Source organism: Etheostoma spectabile, chromosome 7, assembly GCF_008692095.1.
Source record: "Etheostoma spectabile isolate EspeVRDwgs_2016 chromosome 7, UIUC_Espe_1.0, whole genome shotgun sequence".
NCBI classification, from domain to species: domain Eukaryota; kingdom Metazoa; phylum Chordata; class Actinopteri; order Perciformes; family Percidae; genus Etheostoma; species Etheostoma spectabile.
This window is the reverse complement of record NC_045739.1, coordinates 22,371,003-22,394,407: the sequence shown is the minus strand read 5'-3', so window position 1 is coordinate 22,394,407 and position 23,405 is coordinate 22,371,003. Positions and strand designations below refer to the sequence as shown.

General features: G+C 39.0%; 1 protein-coding gene across 3 annotated transcripts in view; it reads right to left on the bottom strand.

Annotated features, from left to right (window-relative positions):
- Positions 1-1,183: 1,183 nt before the first annotated feature.
- hck (HCK proto-oncogene, Src family tyrosine kinase) overlaps positions 1,184-23,405 on the bottom strand; it is a 28,408-nt gene continuing 6,186 nt past the window's right edge. For all 3 annotated transcript variants that reach the window (XM_032522053.1, XM_032522054.1, XM_032522055.1), the window contains 12 exons: positions 15,124-15,263; positions 11,622-11,649; positions 10,056-10,149; positions 9,432-9,527; positions 8,612-8,715; positions 6,950-7,099; positions 6,192-6,344; positions 5,908-6,090; positions 5,552-5,628; positions 4,357-4,510; positions 3,432-3,563; positions 1,184-2,535 (listed from right to left, as the gene is read on the bottom strand). In XM_032522053.1, coding sequence (XP_032377944.1) covers positions 2,333-2,535; positions 3,432-3,563; positions 4,357-4,510; positions 5,552-5,628; positions 5,908-6,090; positions 6,192-6,344; positions 6,950-7,099; positions 8,612-8,715; positions 9,432-9,527; positions 10,056-10,149; positions 11,622-11,649; positions 15,124-15,255 — 1,506 coding nt within the window. In that variant the 5' untranslated portion in view covers positions 15,256-15,263 and the 3' untranslated portion in view covers positions 1,184-2,332. The remainder of the gene's footprint in view (positions 2,536-3,431; positions 3,564-4,356; positions 4,511-5,551; positions 5,629-5,907; positions 6,091-6,191; positions 6,345-6,949; positions 7,100-8,611; positions 8,716-9,431; positions 9,528-10,055; positions 10,150-11,621; positions 11,650-15,123; positions 15,264-23,405) is intronic.

Genomic DNA, 23,405 nt, shown 5'->3' with positions numbered 1-23,405 from the left:
TCTCTCTCTCTCTCTCTCTCTCTCTCAGTAGGGCAGGGTCAACTTGACCAATGCTCACAACATATTATGTCTGACTACCATGAGCAGTATCAAATCAAATAATTACCAGCAGTGACAAAAAATGTATTTGAGTAGGTGATATATTTTTTAAACATTTTATTTGAAAATGTTCACCACAATTTCATTAGACCAAGCATCTTAGAAAATATGCAAAGAGATTTATAGTGATAAAGAAAAAAAAAACATTTAACAACCCCATGAATACATATAGAGTGCTGGGCCGGCATTTTTATATTTTCACATATCACCATAATCAATAATATAAGCATTCCATAGAAATCTTCTCTCAGATATTATTGCTCACAGTTCTGTCAAAATTGATACTAAATCATAAAATGACAAAATCCTAAATATTTAAAAACATTCCCTTTGAAATTCTTTGGATTTTGGTCCTCAAAGCAGATTGCTGTTTCCAACAATACAATAATCACATTTCCCACACAGCGTAGAAAAAATAGTAATGAGTCCTCAAAATAAATGATAGACAAGGCATTTACTTTTGGAAATATTATTGCATTCAGTACACTATTATCCAGTACCATTTGCACAAATAAATTATTTTTTAAACACAGAAAAAGATGTAAAAATCGGTATGCACTACTTTTAAATTTATTTTCCTAATGCAAAACAAAAGAATATTGGACCAAAAGGATCAAAAAGCATTATCAGTTAAAATGGCTTCACATTAAATACCCTAATCCTAAATAATTATATGTATTTGTGTACACCTGTTTATATATACAAAGCGTATGGAATATATTATCATGTTAGACTGAAAGAAACCACTTTAAAAAAGGCACAATGAAGAAGTATTGCCACGCTACAAGCCACAGCATACTGGAAAAAAATATATCTATGGAATATAAATAGAAGATGTAATCATATTTCAGCCATACAGTATATCCTGCACTTTGTAAAGACAACAACACCCATTCTTCTTTCACAGGAGGGGAGGGGACAAGGACAGCTTTGCCTGCTGAACTGTTGACATCAACACAGTATTATCAGAGCTGAGCACTGCACTTATTTTACTATTAACATCTGTGTTGTGGTTATGCCTTCCTTTGATGGATGCACATTGTGTGTTGGAGCATAACAACTCTATACAGTATTTTCCATGTGACTGCTTCCAGGTGGCCTTGTTTGTTGGTGAATATTGCCATGTATCTTTGTACGACCTCCTGCATACTCCGCATGTTGTGTAAAACAAACAAACGTTTGAATGTTAGGGACTGTACAAACATTATATAAGGAGTGAGGGCAGAACAGGGGGATAGCTATTTATCTTTTCTTATTTTTTTGAAAAAAAAAGTAGTCTGAATGTTTTTTACAGCACAGTGGAGGGCCTGTTTCCCTTCAGACTTCCCTTGAAAATTTGTTAGAAATACCCTGTGCATCAGCGAGGCCTATCCAAACCAAGACATGCTATTTTCACTTGTTTATGTAGAGAAGAGCCCACACCCACACCTTTCCTCCAAAGCTCAGTAATGAAAATGGCCCGTCACCAGTATCTATCCCTAGAGAGTGATATGCATCTTAGGTCACATGCAGATTAGATAAGATTTGCAGATGTTTTTCGAAATATAGTGATCCGCATGATATGTACCGGCAGCTGCAGACAAAACTAACACATACAGTATCTGTCTGCACATATTATGCTCTGGTCACTACTGTATATGTCAATGTGATTTACAAGACTGTTGCTGGTGTGCATCCACATGATTTAGGGTCAGTTTTGTGAAGATGAATATCCACTTGATGCAGCTGTGGTCATGCGCTATGTTGTGCTGTGTGCCTCACCTAAGTATGAGGTAGGATTGAGTTGTCATATTTTATTTTATTTAATAGCAATTATAACAGTTGTTCTTTATATTGTTTTTATATGTTGCGTCTCTCATTTGTGGTGATATTACTTTATTATGTTCTCATTCAAAGGACAGAGGGCCTACAAAAAAAACTACAAAAAAAACCTCAGGAACAGTGATGCATAGCTTCATAAAAAATATAGTCAATAAAGTATCAACCCTCCTCAATAATGTTTGAACAGTCCCTCGTTAGAAATACATTATGTGTGTATGAATGAGAAAGAGAAAGGGAGACAGGCAGAGAGCCCACGTGTGTGTGTGTGTGTGTGTGTGTGTGTGTGTGTGTGTGTACACGTTTATGTTTGGGGTCTGAATTGCATTGCTGCACATACAGTATAACCTTGACTTGTTGTTGAGTATGAATGGAATAGTACTATAAGAGAAAACCCATCAGTGGATGCTAAGTCTCATGGCTGCTGCTGATACTGGCTCTCTGTGGCTGTGTAGAAATCCTCCAGGACACTCTGCAGGTAATCAAAGGTGGGACGGTCCTCAGGCTTGTTCTTCCAGCACTCCAGCATGATTTCATAGAGTTCGGTGGGACAGCTGTCCAGGCGCTGCATTCGGTAGCCCTTCTCCAGGGAACGGATCACTTCTGGGTTAGTCATGCCTGGACACAAGAGCACATGATTGGTCAACACCGTCTACAAGCTGAAAAAGAAAAGTCTGGAGTGCTCAGAAGTTCAAAATAAATCACAAAGGTGCTCTTTGGAAAGGGAACACACAACTTCAAAAGAGTAAAAAGGTCCAAGGCATTATTCTTGTGAAGAAATGAAAACGCCTTTATTATTACAAGAAATAGCCCTTTAAATAAACACTTACATTTTTTCACAAGAAGAGCGCCTTGGAGTTTTTTTGTTTTTTTTCGCTTTTACAGTCTACAATCTATTTTACACATTTTCTATTTTCGTTTATTTGGTAGGAAATAATTATATAATAAATCAATACATTTACAGACAACTAATTCATAAATTAAAGTTGTGTCAAATTTTATAAATTGATTATTCAAAACAACACATTTGTATGGACTTAACAGACACATGTGTGGGCTAATTAATTCCATTGTCATTGTGTCATACTGCACATGTGTGTGTTAAAGGATACACAAATGACCCTGAATGTGTCACAGTGTCTTTGACACAGTGTATGTGTTGGGGAAATGACACAGTAGTTCTAAGAGTGAGTTAAAAGATGGGCTGCAGGGCATGGCATGGGATTTTGCATACAACAAAGTCCCGACTGTTTGCTGTCCTGGGTCCTAAATGTTGGGATTTTCCATTCTGCATCTATCTTTAATAAAGTCTAAATTCACAACTGTCACTCTCTTTTGACATGGCGTTATCTTTCACCTATGGAAGGCCACTGTATACGAAGGCCAAGAGAATTAATGGGAACAGATTTATTTGAAGAAATAGGACAAAACCTTCGTGTACTAACTGCAAGTGCAAGGTCTCTGCTCTGTAGAGGCATTCTGGCAAGTACAATTAAAATCAGTGATCCCCTTACCTGGGTATGGTGTGCGCCCATAGCTGATAATCTCAGTCAGCAAGATGCCAAAGGACCAGACATCAGATTTGATGGTGAAAGAGCCGTAGTTGATGGCCTCAGGGGCTGTCCATTTGATGGGGAATTTGGCTCCTGGTTATGAAGAAAAATTGAAGAAGAAATGAAGTAATATTGACTTGGTTATTGATTTTGTACATTTGCTAGGCCCCTAATGACACTGCTAAGTAGATGCACATCCTCGGCTCATTCAGTTAGCCATGTATGGCAAGTCACTCTCTATTCTTATTATTTTGCCACTGAAGTTTTTGTCATGGCCTTCACAATCTCCTGACCTCAATGGAATTAAAAATCTATGGATAGACTTTAAAAGAGCAGAGCGTTACACACAGCCCAGAAATCTCAAAGAACTGGAAGACTTGGAAGGAAGAATGGGCGAAGATACCTCTAACAAGAATTGAAAGACTCTTGGCTGGCTACAAGAAGTGTTTCCAAGCTGTGATACTTGCCAAAGGGATGGGGGGGGGGCAGTACAAGGTATCAACTCTGCAGGGTGTCCAAACTTTTGCAGATGCCATTTTTTTGTTTGTTTTCTGTTATTTTGAAAGTGTAAATGATGGAAATAAAATCTAACTTTTTGTGACATATTATACGAATGTCTAATCTGTCATTTCATGCCTTTTGGAGATTTTCCATCTTTTCTTGGCTTCTTTATGCACATTAATAAAATGTTTTACCTGGGGTGCCCAAACTTTTGAGCCCCGCTGTATCCGACAGCCTGCTGAGATAAAATAATTTTCCCTGAACTGAGGAAACCGTGCATTGCAAACATTTAATCCGTTCTGGGGAATCAGTTCCCCAGTTTCTCAGTCACTTCTGCTGAAGACACGTAGCTACCGAACATTTGACAGTGAATGTTGCGTCGTACCTTCCCTGGCTGTGTACTCGTTGTCTTCAATGATGCGAGCGAGGCCAAAGTCAGCAATTTTGCACACTAAAGCCTTGTTGACCAGGATGTTGGCAGCTCTCAGGTCTCTGTGGATGTAGTTCCTCTGCTCAATGTAGGCCATGCCCTCTGCAATCTAGAGACGGCGTTAAAAGATTCAAAACACAGTTCCCACTAGACACTGTCACTGAATAAAATAGAATAGACTAGATGTTTCTTTCCATTTGCACAGGCACAGGGCCATACAGGTTCAATGGAAATTTTATAGGTTGCCCGTAGAATCAGTTTTTCAAAAAACTATAGGGAATACAATGAAAATATATTTTAAAGCCATTTAAATATAACAATATAAATACATAAATGTAAAGTAGAACAATTTCAATACAAATATAAAGGCAAAACAGCTCCAAGATAATATTGAATTTGTACATTCACTGTATAAAAACATCTAGTGAATATAGATATGATTGATATTTTTTGTCCTCATATTTTTTACGTTATTGCACATAGAAAAACATAATTTTGCACTGGCAATGGAATTGTACAAAACAGCCTGACACGACATACGTCCACACTAGCAGTATTTCCTAATTGAATTAGGTATTATTAGGTACAGGTTACTTTATTGGAACCCGTGGGTAAACCAGGTCTACAGTTTTAGTTTAAAACTTTGTAGACCACCACATAACATTCAACAGACCAAACCTTAAAACACGTAATAGAGACAGTGAAACATGGATAAAAAGAATAGAAAACAGTACATGACCAAAGTGCTTGTGCGTTTTTTGCAAGTAATTTCAATTCTGCAGTTTGGATATTGTGTGTTAGAGTGATTGCCGCCGGGACAAAAGTGTTTTTGAATCTTGTAGTTTTGCAACTGTGGACTTTTAGCCTAAGGGAGGCACTGGAATTAACTATTCAGAAGGTGTAGGCTATCTCCTGAGATATAGGCCATAGCGAGCCGCTGTAGTTGTTTTGCATGCAGGGATGTGGGGTGCAGCTGGGACTCACCAGTCAGCTTACTTGACCATTTTACAATTTGGTTTGATTTTTTGGCAATTCTTGTGCTTAACTGAAACTCACCCAAATACCGCAGCTAAGGAGAAATAAACGAGTTACATAAAGCTGGAATGTGTAGATGGAGGACTGATGGTAATTGTGACTGAATCAATCTCACCTGGGCCGAGAAGTCGATGAGTTTGGGCAGCTGGACACGGTTGCCCTCATCACTCTTTAAGAAGTCTAATAAACTACCTGTAGGAATACACACACACACACACACACACACACACACACACACACACACACACACACACACACACACACACACACACACACACACACACACACACACACACACACACACACACACATTGACATCAACACATGTTTTGTGTATAGCTCAATGTGTTCACATCATCAATATAACATACATTTCACGTCCACTGTATATACTAGTGAGCTCTAACTACTGTAACTGTTTATCAATTTCTTGGAACAAATTATTTATATTTACACACACACGCCACACACCTTTCTCCATGAACTCTGTGATGATATAGATAGGCTCCTCCTTGCTGACCACGGCATTGAGTCGTACCAGTTTGTCATGCTGTAGACTCTTCATCAGGTTGGCCTCGCCCATGAAGGCTTCCACTGACATGCTGCCAGGCTTCATGGTCTTTACTGCTACTTTGGTGTGCTTATTGTATGTAGCTTAAAGCATAAAGAACAATTGGAATTCGAAAATGAATGTTTAGCTTCCCATCTTAATCAATGACTGGTTTGTCAAAGGATTCAGATATACAGTTTCTCACCCATCCAGACTTCTCCAAACTGGCCAGCACCAAGCTTCCTTTCCAGTTTGAGGGATGACCTCGGGATTTCCCAGGCATCTTTCTCCCACGGCTTCTCGGGTTTGGCGCTCAAGCACGGGTTGGTCAGTGTTTGGCAGAGGCCATCTCCTTGCTCTGGAATTAACACAAAACATGATTCATCATTGGATTTTGTAATGAGATTATGTCTCCTGTAAAGAGTCGTTGTGTAGAGTTTTTTCCCTCCATTTTACACAATAAAAATAACTACTGTGTTGTAAATTATACAATTTGACAAAAAGTTCAGCAAAAATAAAAGCACCTTCGTGCGGATGCTAGTAATAATGAAGAGCAATAAAATGTATCACTTGAAACTGATCATTTCCCCATAGGCTGAGTTATTAAAGTTGGCCAGTAGAGTGTGCTGTGCATTTAATTATATATTATATGAAAATTTCCTTTGGGATGACTAAAGTATCTATCTATCTATCTATCTATCTATCTATCTATCTATCTATTACTACAAGCACTACGTTCAGCGGTGGCACACGGATTAATCTGATGATACTCTTTTCCACCATTACAGAGAAACATTTGAAATAAAAAAAAAAACGTATTATTACTAAGGATCCCCCCTTTGGTCCTTAAACAACTAGTCAAGAAGACCACTAAAACACTCGGCTGGGAGGAACTAAAATCATTCAGTGACAAACTATCTGGACACAAGCCTGAACTGAAATCTGAGAGTACAGTGGACTCACTCTTGTAATGGTTGACCAGCTCCAGCAGGGTGCTGAAGGTGTTGCGGGGAGAGATGTAGAAGCCTCCGTTGTCCAGCGTACGGATCTTATAATGTTTGACAGTGTCTCCGGACTGAGGATCAATGTCCCTGACAGACAGGGAGTAGCTGCCTGTAGCAAAAGAGAAAGAAACACTAGTTTACCATGTCACCCTTAGGGGATAAAAAAAAAAATAGATACCAATATAATTTAAAATCTATATTATATATTTAAAATTATATTTCTGTCAGCATGCCCCAAAGATTTGCATTCTTGTGAGTAACGCAATGCAAGGCAGGTCCGCTTTATTTGTAGAGCATATTTCAGCAACAGGGCAATTCAAAGTGCTTTACACAAAAAACAGATAAAACACATGAATAAACAGTAAAAAAAAGAGTAGCCTCTGGGACTGCCTGCACATTTAACCCTTGTGTTGTCTTCCTGTCAAAATTGAAAAAATCAACACTTTTTTGAGGCCTTCAGCGTTTTTAACTTTTTCTTATGTTTTTGTCCCTGTTTTCAACACTTTTGACAGTTTTTTTCCTAATGTTTGTCACCTTTTTTACGTTTTCAACACTACGTAATTCTTGGAATTTATGGTCCATAAACCTGTATTATAGGAAATTATACCTAATGTTTGAGTTAGAAAATCTGAAATTAAGAATTATTTCAAATAAAATGAAAGGAATGTATGTCGATAGATAATCACAGACTGGAATATGGCAACTTTTACTCAATACTATTTCAAAACCACTTCAATTTCTTTTTCACACTGCTATAAAATTGAATAAAAACACCTAAATTCAATGAAAGTAGTGAACTGATCATTTGTTTTACATGTGAAGAGCGTTATTTTTGTTTGACAATTTGGTTGCAATAAACCCAAATTTCTGAAATGGAAACCTTTTGAAAAATGGGTCAAATTTGACCCGAGGACAAAAGAAGGATTAAACTATTCGCCCTATCTATTGAGTTGTACAATTCTGAATGCATTCATTATCAAAGACATAACTTAAAACATGTTGGCCACATGGGGGAGCACAACATTGGCATACCATCACTGTTTTAGGTTGATATGGCTAACATGTTAGCAAGCACTGATCCAGTAGACACTGAGCTATATTAGCATTCATTTGGCCTTGCAACGTCTTGCAACCTGACAAACATAAATCTAATATTCACTCTCATTTTAACTCAGGTTTGGTCTCTACCAACTCCTGAGTTGGAGGGGTTTATCAGAAAGCTTTTATGTTGAAAATAGCAGCGTCTGAATAAAACACCAATAAGATTTGTCACTACGAGTGACTCTGTTCACATCACACAGTCAACCCGTCCACTGTCAATATAAGAATATGAATAATAGTTGCTTTAATGGCCAATTTTTAACATTAGAGTCATGCTAACCTATCTAGGACTCTTTGCAACAAAGGTTATCGTACACCAAATGCAGTGGCCTTAAATGTGCAAAGTAAAAGAAATTAAACTGAAATTCATTTGTGCCCATGAGGTAAAAATCAACTTTTGCTGTGAGCGCCGAGATTACATTGTGACAATTGTCAGTTGAGATTTTTTTTTCTGTCAATAATGTGTCATTATGACTAATAAGAAGGAAAAAGGGGAAGCGGTTGAATGTCCTTCACTCACCCTGGGTGGTCTCGCTGTCTCGGATCATGTAGGATCCCAATTTGTTGCCAGGGGCCAGCAGCTGCCTCTCAGCATCTTTCCTGCTCACGCCCTTAAAGAACCACCTCAAAAAACAGGAAACAGATCAGTCAGCACCGGAACCTCCCAACAGCTCTTCCTGTGCAAGCCTTTATTCTCCCTTCATATTGTGTGCTTCGTTTCCTTGCTCATTTCCACTGTGAGAGAAACTAAAAAAAATGCCATTTAAATGTAATACATGATACTGGGACTTTCTATTAAAGGCATGCTATATTTTATCATAGTTATTTTATCATTAATAATCAATAATACAATTATTTTATAGTCATATTATAGCTTTGGTGTCCCACTGACTGCTCTAAATCATAAGGCAATACAACGTTTTAACCCTTCATCACAATACTACACCAAGTGTAACTTGCACAAACATAGATTTACTTACATTGTTATAAATACTATTTAAGTAGTTGTACATTTTTATTCCCTGCTTGTAAATTTGTTTATGTACATTCTTTCCTTTGTATTTTTCTATCTTTATTATTAAATAATTGTTTAATAATCCTATTTATATGTCTTGTATTTTCTGTATTTGGGTATTTATGCTGTGTGTCTAATATTTTTCTGCTAAAGCACTGAAATTTGTCAATTTAGGATCAATAAAAGTCTCTACTATCTATCTATCTATCTATCTATCCATCCATCCATCCATCCTGCCAACTATCAAATTAAAAAACAACAACAGTTTTCATCAGGGAGATACTGATACTGCATATAAATGTGTTTTCAATGTGAGTACACTTACTCCTCTGCCTCCAGAGTATCTTTGGCCACATAATTACTGGGGATGAAGCCTTCCTGACCAGAACTGATTGACTTGGCTCTCCACCACTCCCCCGATCTGCAGAGAGAGAGAGAGAGAGAGAGAGAAAGGAAGACAAAAAAATAAATTTGTGCCCGTCAAGACTACAAACAGACCCCAGAGTTCTCAAACCAAAACGGAGGCAGCCGTGTGTCCTAACGTCTCCGTTTTAGGGTCTCTAAAACTCCGGAGCAGTGTTAAACGCGAGGCGTAAACATCGAAAAAGATATTTGTTTTTCAACCAAAGCATTGTAGCGTAGATGTCCTGCTACAACTGTGTCAGTGGTTTGTCATCACAACTGACCCAAGCATCTTAACAAATGTAGTGACCTGCCGAATGGCCGGCCTCCTTCATCGTTTATTGATTTCTTGCAACCAAAACATATTAGCTTAAATGTAGCCAAAGACACACAAGTGTGGACATCTCTTGCCAACAAAGACATGACAAACCATCTTTTACAAGTCCAAAAACTGTCAAACAAATGTTGGACCCACAATTAACTTATTGTTTATTGTGGACGTATTGTTACATCTGAAGAGTAAATGACAGTCTTCATTGATACTTACTCCTCTAAGATTTTGAGTTTATCTCCCTTCCTGAAGCCAAGGTCGCCATCGTGAATGGCTTCATAGTCGAACAGGGCTATGACAATATTCTCTCCTGCAGCAGCGTTGCCCGGAAAAGAAGAAAAGCAGAAGACTTCATGTAGGTACATTGTGCTCTTGATACGCAGTAAAAAAAAACCTTCTCTTTTGCAATGACATTCACTTTCTTAAGAATTGCATGCCACGATATTTTGGCCTGAGAGAAGTTCTAAAACAACCTCTGCATACACTTAACCCTCGTGCTGTCTTCCTGGGTCAAAAAAGGGAAAACAATTTGACATTTTTGTGCCTTTTCAGACTTTTTCTTTTTAGTTTTCACTAACACCACCTTACTACCACTAGTTTTACACTAATTTCTGGAATTCTTAGTCATTTATATAGAATTATACCTAGTATTTGAGTTAAAAAATTTTTTTTTGACTAACAGTTAAGATCAGAGGAACGTACAGATGAGTTTAGTCAGGAATGAAAGTGATCCATTGTATTTGCAAAGAGTGTTGTATGGAATCCAATCCATTTTTTGTGGTAATTTGGTTAAAAAGAAACCCGTATTTCAAATATAGACATTTTTTTAAAAGGGGTCAAATGTGACCCAAGGACAACAGGAGGGTTTAAAATAACTAGGGAGCTGAAACCAAGACTGGTTTTCTTGGCTCGTGAAAAATTGACATTTTGAAGAATGTTTTTCATGAGGTTTTAACCCGACATCCCTGGTATGTGACAGTGTGTACATGAGAGTACACAATGACTCAGCGTCTGTGAATGTTTTTTTTGTTGTTGTAGTAGACACACTGCATTTAAGTCCGAACCACATTTTTCTTTGGGTTCCCCGTACTTTGACTGTGCACAGTGACCGACTTCCTTGGTAATAATAGCAGTGCCGGTTTGTCTTGGAGGCCTGTGTGGTGAGTCACTCTGTGTCGACATGCCTCACTCTCCTTCTCCTCACTCACACTCCTAGATGTTTTGTCTTAGATGTTTGACCCTCTGAGGTCAAAGGGCATTTTTTTTTAGATTTCTTCTTAAATTCTCCTTTTATGGATTTTTGCATATAACCTGATCCCCATCTGTTTCATATCAAAATGTTCCGAATAAACTCATCTTTTCTGTTTAGTGATGCCCAAAGTTGTTCCAGAGCAATGACAAAAGAGATAACTTAGCCCTAAAGCGGAAATATTTTTCAAATCTCTTTATGAAAACAAACCTACACTCAGTTGTGTTTACAAAGGTCCTGGGTTCACAAAAGCATAATATATGACTAAAATAGTAAAGAAATGTCTAAAATGAAATGTTGTAATATCGCTGTTTGAGTAGGAGTGGTGTGAAACGTTGCTTGGACTTGCTGGTGCGTGTTTTGTCCTAAGAGGGCTACAGTAACTGTCTCAATGGCAGACTCTATGGTAGTGGGCTATGGTTGACAACACGACAATATCGAATTTTAATATACAAGATACAGAAACACGTACAGCTGCTTAAGTATTGCAATACACACTGTGGAGCTGAAGCAGTTAACAGATTGAAACTCACCATCTGTAGCGTTGGATGGCATTTTGCTCTGTAGAGAGAAAGACACAGACATATAGTGTTTAAGGCTAAGAGAAGAGGTCAAGTTCTGCCTTAATTAGGTATTCATTCTCACATTTTAAGTTGATTCAAAGTGAGAAAAAAACTTCCTTAAAGCTGCAAAAAAATGGGGCAGTGCAGCACAATTACTGTAACAAGTTGTTAAGGGAAATGTAGTCTAGATCCACGACGTTCCACTTCCGGGATTGCTCCATTGCCGCTGGAAATTACGCCAGATTTCACTCCTTTTGGTAGGATGTCCGTCTCCTTCTGCTTTCTTTGTGTCGGAATTTTAAACTCCGGTGGATTCATGAGGACGTCATGGTTAACTGCCCCTCTGATCTCTGCAGGGTAAATCCAGACAGCTAGTTAGACTATCTGTCAAATCGTAAAAAAACAGCCTTTGAACGTCCACATGTTCCACCAAGACAAGTTCCTTCCCGAGGCTATTTTGCTGAACGCTGCCCAAGACGATTGTGATTGGTGTAAAGAAATGCCAATAAACCAGATCACGTTTTTCTCCCATCCAGGAAGGCTTTGTGAACTAGCCAGACCCTCTTCCACAGAGCTGTGAAGGAAGGTGTGGCAATGCGAGACTAAAGCTTAATTTATGGATTTATGGAGTCTCAACGCAGAGCTTCCACTGTAGCCTACTTAAGTGGCCTGATGTTTGTCCTTGTACGTTGATGTGTGCGTCAAGCCGGCGTGTGTGTGTGTGTGTGTGTGTGTGGAGTGGGTGATAGAGCGAGGAAGAAAGTGAGAGAGTAACGGCGATTAGCTTCGGAGGGAGTAGTGACACTAGAGTCATAGTGGGAGAAACAAAGTGTCTCCCCTGTGCTTTCTGTCCAAGGAGGGAAGCCTGTAGCAGGAGAAGTTAACCCTCTCCTTGATCTCATGTTGTCTATGGAGAAGGAGAACCAGGGAATGAGTCGGGGGGGGAATGCAACGCTACCAAGCCGTGGCCGAGCGACATGCATTGCCGCAACGTGCAGTTACATTTTTTTGAGAAGTGCATGTCAGGCTACGGCGTGGGTCCTGCGGAGGTTTGTGTCTCCACGTACTTCCACGCACGTAGCAACGGCGTAGATTCCACGCAGAAGTGTAAACCAAGCTTAAAGCCAACATGTTAGCAAACTGTTGAACTATACTTGCTAGTGTGCGACTCGTCTGTTTTAGTTGGTGCTAAGCAGTCAGCTTACAGTGGAGTTTTAGAGCTTTTTCACATCTAACATGTGACTTCTGGATCACATTTCCGTTTTGTCACTCAAGTTGAGACCCAAATTCATCTAGAATAAAACCACTGCACACAAAACCAACACAAGGAAGGGAGGGAGGAAGGACTTTATCTTATCAACTTGAAAAATCAGCATGTTGTCGGCAGTTATCTTTTTTTTTAGGGTTTTGGGGTTTGTAGTGTGTTTGTTTTTTTTTGTTTTTTTTTACATTTTCCAACATTAGCACAAAGGTTTAATGAGCTGAGCGGTCTAAGTGCCAGACAGCAAGACAGACTATTTTTAAATGTAGACATCTGAGAGATATACTGAACTTAATACAATGCAGTGGCTTGTGTGTGAGCTGAGGGAGGTCTTATCTGTTGCTTAATACTGAAGTTTATACGTCTCCTGCTTGAGTGCTCTGGTTCTGCTTCTGTTACTTCCTCTTTCTTCACTGAGGGTAAAAGAGTTGTTACAGTCATCTGACAGGAAGCAGTGGCCAGAAGAACCACACTTTCATGCCGCACCACTGTTAAGTCTGGCCGGTATGCAAACAAGCCACGGTTTCAACGTTTTCGGAGTCCTCGTCGGTGCACATCTATTCTCTCTGAAAACTCTCCTGTCGCTACTAGTAACCAATGACCCTTCTCTATTGTTCCCTATCATACTTTCACCGCTTCTGCAATTGACACCATTGATCTTCCCCATTCTTTATTTAAAGCCAGGGCACTGCTGCAGGTGTGTGTGCATCTATTTTTATTGGCAAAAAAGTTCCAAAACACTATATGGTCAGATTTAATATGTGGCTAGTAAAGATCTATATTCATATGCAGTTTTAGGAGGTAACTAAGTATATTTACTCAAGCACCAAATCTAAGTACTATTTCCATTTGATGCTATTTTACTCCACTACATTTATCAGTCAGCAATAGTTCCGGATCAACTTTTTTAACTCGTGGTCAACCGAATTAAAAAAAAAAAGTCTACTGCCCTTGGGGGCAGAAACAGAAAAGGGTAATGTTATCCAGTAATCCCCCCCCCCCACAAAAAAAAAGAAGATTAGAGAAACGTCCATGGTAGCAGAACTTTGTCATCTCATCATCATTTGGACCCCAAATTTGTTAATCACTGAATTAAAGTACTTTCTTAAAGTTGAAGTAATTAAAGTACTTTTTTTCTTTCTTTCTCATTGACTTTCTAATTTTGTCCTTTTATAGCTGACCCATCTTTGATTTTTCATTATTACAATGTTGTATATTTATGGGTATGCGTGTTGATTTGATGTGTACTGTACATATATGTGTTTTAATTTCCATGTCCTTTATTTCCACTGTCAAAGCATCATTTTCAAAGGTGCTATGCAAATAAAAAAAGTTATTAACAGTAGCTGTAGTACAGGGGCCATCCTTAAAGGATCTGAATACTTCCACCAACAGCCATTGTTAGTTTTAGAAGTTGTATTACAATAGGACATTTTTGAGAAAACTAACTGTAAATGATTACTTCTGAATGTGACGTGTTACATACATGATTGACGTCAGGTGAAAAAAACTTTTATGTCCAAAAGTCTTTTCAGGAAATTGAAAAAAAATGCTCATTTGTTTACCTTGGACAAAGTCAGATTAAAATCGCCTCGTCACTGTTCAAACAAACTCACAGACAATGACAGTGAAAAGCAATTAACAAGACGAATGACGGAGATACATATAGATAGATATATGTATATGTTATAAATGCTGCGTTGTTGCTTGCCATGTAGTCTTGCACCGCGCTGCGGAGGAGGGTCTGGCTAGTCCACACATTTTAAGATGGGAGGAAAATGTGCTCTGGTTTCTTGGCATTTCTTTAAACCAATCGCAATCATGTTGGGCGGAGCAACGGTGCGACGGAGTAACGGTGCCTCTGCAAACTAACCTCGGGAAGCAAGTGGTCTGGTGGAACATGTGTACGTTCAAAGGTTGTTTTAGTCGTCCAACAGAAAACTCAGATTGGACAGATAGTCTAGCTAGATGTCTGGATTTACCCTGCAGAGATCTGAGGACCAGGTAACCATAGTCCTCATGAATCCACCGGAGGTAAGAATAATGCCAACACAAAGAAAGCAGGAGGTGACGGACATCTGGGGCGAAATGAGGGCAGAATTTCCCGCGGCACTTCCACAATCCCGGAAATGGAACGTCGTCGATATGGACTACTCGCCATGTGATGAACAGCAACTTGTTACTTGTTGTTGTCACAACATTACTGCTTACAGCTTTGTTCATGGAGTTTCCTGCGGTGGGGTCTTTGACGTAGTGGGCTGTCTGCGCACGGTTCTGCAGGTCGTCGTTGCCCATCCCTTTGCTGAGAGGCTCCTGCTCCTTCTTGGAGCCCACGCAGCCCATGGTGCCTTCTGCAGGACGACAACAGAGAAGAAACAGCAAGACGTTAAAGCCATGGACACCAGTGGAAAAACACCAAAGCGATGTTACATGTAATAGTCAGGCCTAGACAGGGCTGCAGCATGTGAGGAAAATAGCCAACTGTCGTTATTGCGATTGCGATATGATTCATCATATTGGAGGCAATGATCATTTTTCTATCATTATTCTCATTTTCATTGAAAAGTATATAAAAAAAATTGCAATGATTGTAGTGGGATTTTTGCAAGGATCTGTACCAAAGAAAATATTCATATTTTTAGTCTGTAGAATACGATTTGTAGAGTGAGATATCTCTTAATAATACTCAATTTAGAATAGTTAGACATATATAGTTTTTAAAAAATATTGCGATTTCCATAAAATCCTGATTGATTGGGCAGCCCTATAGGCCTTGTCCCCCCCCCACTTGATGTGACGTGATATGTATTCTGCGTCATTCAGAGTACAGTGGTACATATTGACGGTCACACCTATTTAGTACTGAACACATACTACAAGTATGCAGCCTCAGAATAGGGGTTTTAATTTCAAATAAAAAGCTGTTATGAAATGGATGAAAGATTTATGAATCATTTTAATTGTCAAGCTTCAGTCACACAAAGACTGTTGTTTTTCTAGCGCACATCCTGAACTTCAAGGCTCTTCTGAATACTACAAGAGGAAGTATGCTGGTTAAATATTATGTGACAAAAACTATGAGTGAATATAAAAAGTCCCCTTCTTGGTGTAGATGTTAATGATTGTTATTACTGCAGCAAGGGGCATTTGTTGTTGGCACTACTTGATTCTGGAGTAATTGCAAAACACATCACATATCAGTTTTGATCTGTAACTTATTATTATTAAGCCTTGACCCCCCCTCTGGCCCCCCTAACTGTGGCAAACATTTTCGTACATTTTTAACTCCACTCTTATCCCCAAAGAGGGGATATTATTCATGTGCAGTGATAACTAAAATGTAGGTTAACACAGCATGATTATTGTATTTATGTATCTTGTTCTTTTGCAGAACCTAACCAACAGTATACAGAGTATACGTTACATAACATGCCATTTTAGCTGGAGCTTTTATCCAAACCGACTAACAACTGCTATATGTCAGACGCTGCGTGCCTCTGGAGCAACTATGGGTTAAGTGTCTTGCTCAGGGACACACTGGTGGATATATCTTAGTGGGAATCAAACCCACATCTCCCACACCAAAGGCATGTGCCATATCTACTGCGCCATCACCACCACGTATGTAGGCAAGGCAAGGCAAGGCAGCTTTATTTGTATAGCACATTTCAGCAACAGGGCAATTCAAAGTGCTTTACACGAAATCAGTTAAACAGATAAAACACAAGTACAAACAGTTAAAAATCATAAGCATTAAAAACTAATGAAACACATGAATAGACAGTTAAAAACAAAATAGAAACATTAGGACACATAAAACACAACACTTGTGCCTAATATCAATGATTGGTTTCGAACATACAAACAAAAAAATTACTTTAAATAAAAGACACAGAGTATTTCACTTTAAGAAAAATACGAAATAAGTTAAATAAATAAATACACTTCAATAAACACTGTACTCTTGTCTGAAAAGGAGTAGTAAAGCAAAGCAAAATGCTGTTTTGGTCCTCTACCCTTTTTGAATTATCCATACCCTTATCAAAGTGTTTTTAATCTATTGTTTTTTTCAGTTGCAGATCAATTAATCGATGAAGTTACTATTCCATGGGGTGGTAGTAGCTCAGTCCTGGTCCTGGTTCAAGTCCCCGTACAGACCGAAACACGAAGGGTGGATTGGTAGCCAGTTGACCTCAGGCACTACCAAGGTGCCCATGAGCAAGGCACCAAAACCCCCAACTGCTTGGGGCCCCCCTCCAAGGAGCAGCCCCCTCACTCAGACATCTCTCCATTAGTGTGTATAGCATGTTTACAGCGGCTTGAATAAGATTACCTATTTTAAATTAATATCTCAAGGTATGGTGAAGGGTATGTGATGATATGTGTGTGTGTGTGTGTGTGTGTGTGTGTGGGGGGGGGTATTTTAATTCCAAAGGCCAAGGGAACTTTATCAGGATGCATAGTATCCTGATCCATGAAATAACTGGCCTTTAAAAATAAAATTGTGCCTGCTTCTATGGGAATTTAACATAGTGTTGTGTGTACATATGCTAAGGAAGAATATTTATTCAGTTACAATACATTATTCATTCACAAAGAAAATTGGTGTCCTTAAAAGGTTCGATTTTTCTGAATTTTTTGAATTAAGGCATTAAGATCAATTTCCAAAAAATGTTTTTTTATTCCTCTTTTTAATCAACTTTAGCATGGGTGTGTAAACGTATTCAAGCCACTGTAAGTCCTGAGCATGTGTGCAATTCAGGCCTGTGTTTAACGACGTTCCCTTTGTGGAATATATAAAGGCAGAAAAAGACAAAAACAAGAAGATCATATTCTTAATTACATAATTGGTTCATGTACCATCCTTATACTGTCCATCCATTATATTTATCAAGCACAATTAGCTTCTAAATAGATCAGAACAAAACTGACACAAGTTCGCATGTGGCCCCCAGCCAGGCCTCTGCATTGGAAAGGGTCTAGCACCCCCACTGTGCGTAGGACTGAGGTCGGGGTGGACGGATGGGTCAAACAAACACAGGAGTTTCACACAGGACACTGCTGTTCATGTCCTGCGTGAAAGCTGTGTGAAAGTAAAACAGGATCTTTAAAACACCGATGCTCTGTAATGCGAGTCTATTTTGGAACTTGAACAGGTTTCCTGCGGTCGTGCAGCTCACTCCATGGTTATACTGTAACTACAGAGAGCATCAATGGCTTACTTTTGTTACGCAACCAAAGCATTCTCATGAATCGTATGATATCGTATGACATTAGGGCGACCGCCACGCGGTCACGTGTCATAATGTCACATGACAGTTGAGTGTAACGGTCTTTATAGTTACGTTCAGCCAAGAAAAGGTGACTGTGAGCGGGGTACAGGGCACCGTGAGGTGCCGGTCAATTCAGCGACCTTTGCAGTTGGGTTTAGCCAACAAAAAGGAGATTGTCCTGCCGCAACGGGAGTAAAGTTTAGGCGATAAAAGATTAGAAAAAAGTTTTGTGGTGTGGTTTAAAAAACTGATCCCCTTAAAGGGGAGCTATGCAGTTTAGGCAATTTCTTCACTCACACTCGAAGGTTCCTCTACAAAGCTCCCCCTACTATATTTGGCAGCTCCTATATTTACTGGCGTCTTACTCCTCACTCCGTCAGTCTGCCGTTTCCTCTTTCTCTGTTCCTCCGACAATGCTTTCTTAAGTTTCTGTTTCTTTTTTGCCGGGCTCAGCCGTGACGATAGCTTGGAAAAACTCCATCACTACCTTGTTTTTATAGCTAGTCGGTTCCTGAAGGAGGGCGTGTAGGCCTATGTGTGCAAGGCCGACGACTCGCTGACCCAAAGTTGCAAGGGTGGTTTTTCAGCTCAGAGGCGCTGGGGGGGGAGGAGCGAGACGACCACTATTCAACTCAAAAAAAGTCTTATAACCATTCCAATGACTCCAAAGCTGTTCAGTTAAGATAAATTAAGCTTTAAAAATTGCATTGTTCCCCTTTAACCATTGGGTTGTCTTCCTATCGACCATGAACTTCTTTCGGGCGTTTTTGTTGCTTCTTTACTTGACGTTTTTGCCGCTTCATTCAATGCATTTGATTCTTTTAAACGTTTTTGTCACTTTATTCAAATTCAAAAGAACTAGAAAATAAGTAGGGGAAAATGCAGCGCTATCAAGCCCCGGCCGACTTACGTCACCGCGACATGTAGTTACATTTTTGAGAGGTGCATGTCAGGCTACGGCGTAGGGTCCAGCGTAGGTTTGTGTCTCCACGTATTTTCCTACGTAGCAACAGCGTAGTCATGGAAGCTATGCGCTACCTATTTTAGCCCTCAAAGACAGACCTTAAATATTGCCTCTACAGTATATATACAGTATATATACAGGCAACATTACAGTTTATCGAGTTAATATGTACTGTTAATGATACAATAATACAATCTCCTGTTATCCTAACCTTTCCTCATATTGTATATTTAAATGTGTAAATGTCTAGTGTTATAGATATATTCGTGTTGGCTGTATGAAGCTTTTACCCTGACTAGTCACTTGAGCCACCCCTGCTCGGTGAAGTTGGTATGTTCCAATTTGAGGGGCGAGGTTCAGGCCTATAAGATGCCCTCAGGAATGACTTGTTTTTAGGTCATTAGGAAACTGTTTTTGTTTTTCTTATAATGTGATCTTTGTGTCTCTCACGTCAATTACTTTTATTTTGTGAAAGTGTTTGGTTTTGGCTTTCCTTAATTCCATTTTATATATGTATGATATTTTATATATGTATATACTGTAGTTGCTCTCAGGACTCCACTCTGCACTACCTACCTACACTTTATATTTTGACATTTTATTTCCTTATATTTTATATTTTTATATTTCGTGTCAACACTGTAAAGGGGTTGCACAGGTACTGCACTTGTGTATGAAAATAAAGGCATTCTATCTATCTATCTTCTATCTACTTATTTTGTAACACTACTTTGCCTTATTGGCCTTTACAATAAATATCCCAACTTAAGAACGTTATCTCGGACTCACCTTGGGTGATTTCACCTGCTCACGACTACTAGCTACATCTACCCACAACACACAGTCAGTCGGCGTACTAGATGACCATGACTGTGTGATTTTAGGGCGGCTGTATGCCCCTGCAATCCACATTATTGCAGTTTATTCTGACTTAACACTTACAGATGTTGGCCTCCTGCGATACTGTTAGAAATGTTTTTTTCTATCTACCTTGGCAATACAAATATGTTCACACAAGCCCCCCTCCTTATTCAACGGTAACATCTAGGGAATTTGCTTTCTCTACGTATCACACCGTATTTGATTGTGTGAATGTAAATGTGAATGCAGTTATCCGGAACAAGGCTCTACAGGAGCGAGAACAAAGAGGGAGTCTGTGATGGGGAATAGAAGCTGTGTTTTACAGCACATGGTGGCTCACATTCACAGATGGAGAGGACAGATGAGAGAGTTATTCTGTGTAACCCGGCTCTCTTCAGCTCAGGGAGGAAGATTATCGCTCTGAGGAACTAATGTGTAACATGAGCATTAAACAGTGGTGGTGGAGGAAGTATTCTAATCCTTCATTTGGGTAAACATACTAATACCACACTGTCAAAATACTCTGTTACAACTAAAGGTCCGGCATTGAAAATGTTACCTAAAGTACTATAAGTAAAAGTCCCCCATGCAGAGGAATCCACCCATTTTAGAAACTGGAAACCAGTGATGAAATGTAACAAAGTACATTTACACAAGTACTGTACTTTAGGAGTTTCTTCTTTTCATGCCATTTTCTATTTCTACTCTGCTACATTTCAGAGAGGAATATTGTACTTTTTACTCCTCTACATTGATCTGACATTAAGATGTTTGCACACAGAACACATGTAGTTTATGAAATATGACGTTTTATTATAAATTAAACTACCCAACAATATAACGGCCTACAAGTCCAGCTGACATGATAAGCTGATTAAACTCAGAACTGTTTGGATCGTTTCCTGTTTCTAAAATGGGAGGGTTTTTCTGCATTAAGAACTTTTAACACTTTAGGTACATTTTCCAGATACATACTTTTATTTAAGTAACATTTTCAATACAGGACTTTTATTTGAAAATGCAATATATTGTACAGTGTAGTATTAGTACTTTTACTGTAAGTAAAGGATCTGAAAACTTCTGTGTTTAATGGTCTAAACATGCCAGCTGGACTTGTAGTCCCTTATATTGTTGGGTAGTTTAATTTATAATAAAACTTCATATTTTATAAACTACTACTACTACACTACTACTACTATGTGTTTTTTGTGCAAAAGTCTTAATTTGTAAAGCAACTAAAGCTGCCAAATATACTATAGTAGAAGTAGAATGAGGAATGAAAAGACTCCAAGTAAAAGTACCTCAAATTTGTCAAAAGTAGGCTACTGTACGTTAAATGTGCTTGGTTACATCCCACCACTGCTAAACAGCAGAGCCCTGTAACCATGCAAACAGATCTCCTATGATTGTAGACGTCACATTTTTGTGACGCAAACAAAAAAAAGACCCTGATATCCCCAAGAAACCAGAAACACCAACACTGTCAAAACTTGAAAGTTTTCTACAAGCACTCTCTTGATCCGTTCTTCAACACATATCTGCAGCCGTGCGTAGTCAACACCACACTGCCCCGATGCCACTCACAACTGTACCGGGGTGTGCAATGGAAAATCTTTCATTTGAATATTCAGACACAGGAAGTCCCGTTCTACTTGAGGTCAGAATTAGTGATGTTAACGTAGTTGCTTCCTTTTTTTTCCCCCCTCTGTGTGTCAAACCTGGTTCCTCTTTAGATGTCTAATCACAGGAGGCTCAGTCTAAGTATTGAACAGTCGGGGCTTCATGTTTTTTTTTTTTTTTTTTTTTTTACAAAATGGAGGTCAGCATTGGCTGGTGGTAACGCGTTGCCTAGTTTGGCTCTGAAAAACGCAGCTGTCATCGATTCATCTCAGTCGGCGAGTAAAGCAGCGACAATTATGCAAAGGAACCCACGTTGCTTGAATACTACGGGGGGGGGGGGTAGAAGGGGGACACGGGCCCCTGCTGAAATATGATTGGCCCCTTTTGATGCCCCTCCCCCCTGCTATCCATTGGGCTAGAGTACAGTCAATCTGACAATTGTGATTTCCGTTGGATCTGTCACTTGGCACTTGGGCTCTTCCCAGCCCTTGTCACATGACCAATTCATGTTTCCATGGTGACTATCCAAAATTCTGAATGAAACACTGGAATTGTTTTTTTTTTTTTATTGAGCCTATAGAAAATGTGTATCGTATTTTGAATACAATATAAAATTAGTTTAAAAGGAATACAAATAAAATGAATAATGAACGGGATGTGTTGTATTTAGCTTTCTAATCAAAGTGACTTTTTCAAAGATGACGTAAAATATATGCACATAAAAATTAGCAACTTATATTTTTCAAACAGCTCCATAAATGGCAAGACACAAACAATGTTGCCCTACCATTTTGAATGAAAAACATTACATGTTTATTGATAGTTACATACTATAATTTAATTCTATATTCTAATTCTAATTCTCTTCTATATGTTGGTACAAAAGTAACAAGAAATTACAGTGTAGTAATACTAAACTAGCTTTGTGTTGCAGTCACGGCGGCCTAAAGACCAACACTTTGAGGGGTTGAGACTGAGTCAAGACCGAGACCAAGACCAAGACCAAGACCAAGACCAAGGCCACGTTCAACCCCAACAAAACGTAGCAACACGTTTTTTAAAAACTGAAATGAAATGAAATAAAATTCAATTTTATTTATAGTATCAAATCATAACAACAGTTATCTCGAGACACTTTACAGACAGAGTAGGTCTAGACCACACTCTATAATTTATAAAGTCCTTCATTTCTTAGGTGTCTTAATTCTAGGAATTCCCCCGCGAGCAAGCATGGTGAAACACCCTGTTGTGCGCGTGGTTTGAACCCTAATTACGCGGCAAAGTCCAGGTAATGAGCAGCCAGAATGACTTCTGTTATTTTACAGATTTATTTCTTGGTGGAAGTTTTCTTAGACTACAGAAAATCTGCTTCGAAATGTAGGAAATATTGGATAGGACAGAACAACACAACTTTCTTACCCCGTCCCTTCCTCCTCACTGTGACTCATTCGCTGTCCACACCACATGGGTCCCTAAAAATTGATCTTTTATGTCAGCGAAAGCTACATAATTACAAAATGAGGTTATAAAACTGTTACTTTCAACGTGATGTTTTGTTTTGCTCCGTACCTTTGGTCTGTGGAATCAGGTCTGTGCTAGTTTGACGAGAATGACGAAAGAAAGATGATGTCTAAAGGGGGGAATCCCAAATCTACGTTAGCAACAACTCAGTTGTTCCTTAGTAAAAAAGTCCCAAAAATTCGGACTTCTATCAACACTGTCCAAACTATCCAACACGATGTGTTAAAAGACTCTCTCTCTCTCTCTCTCTCTCT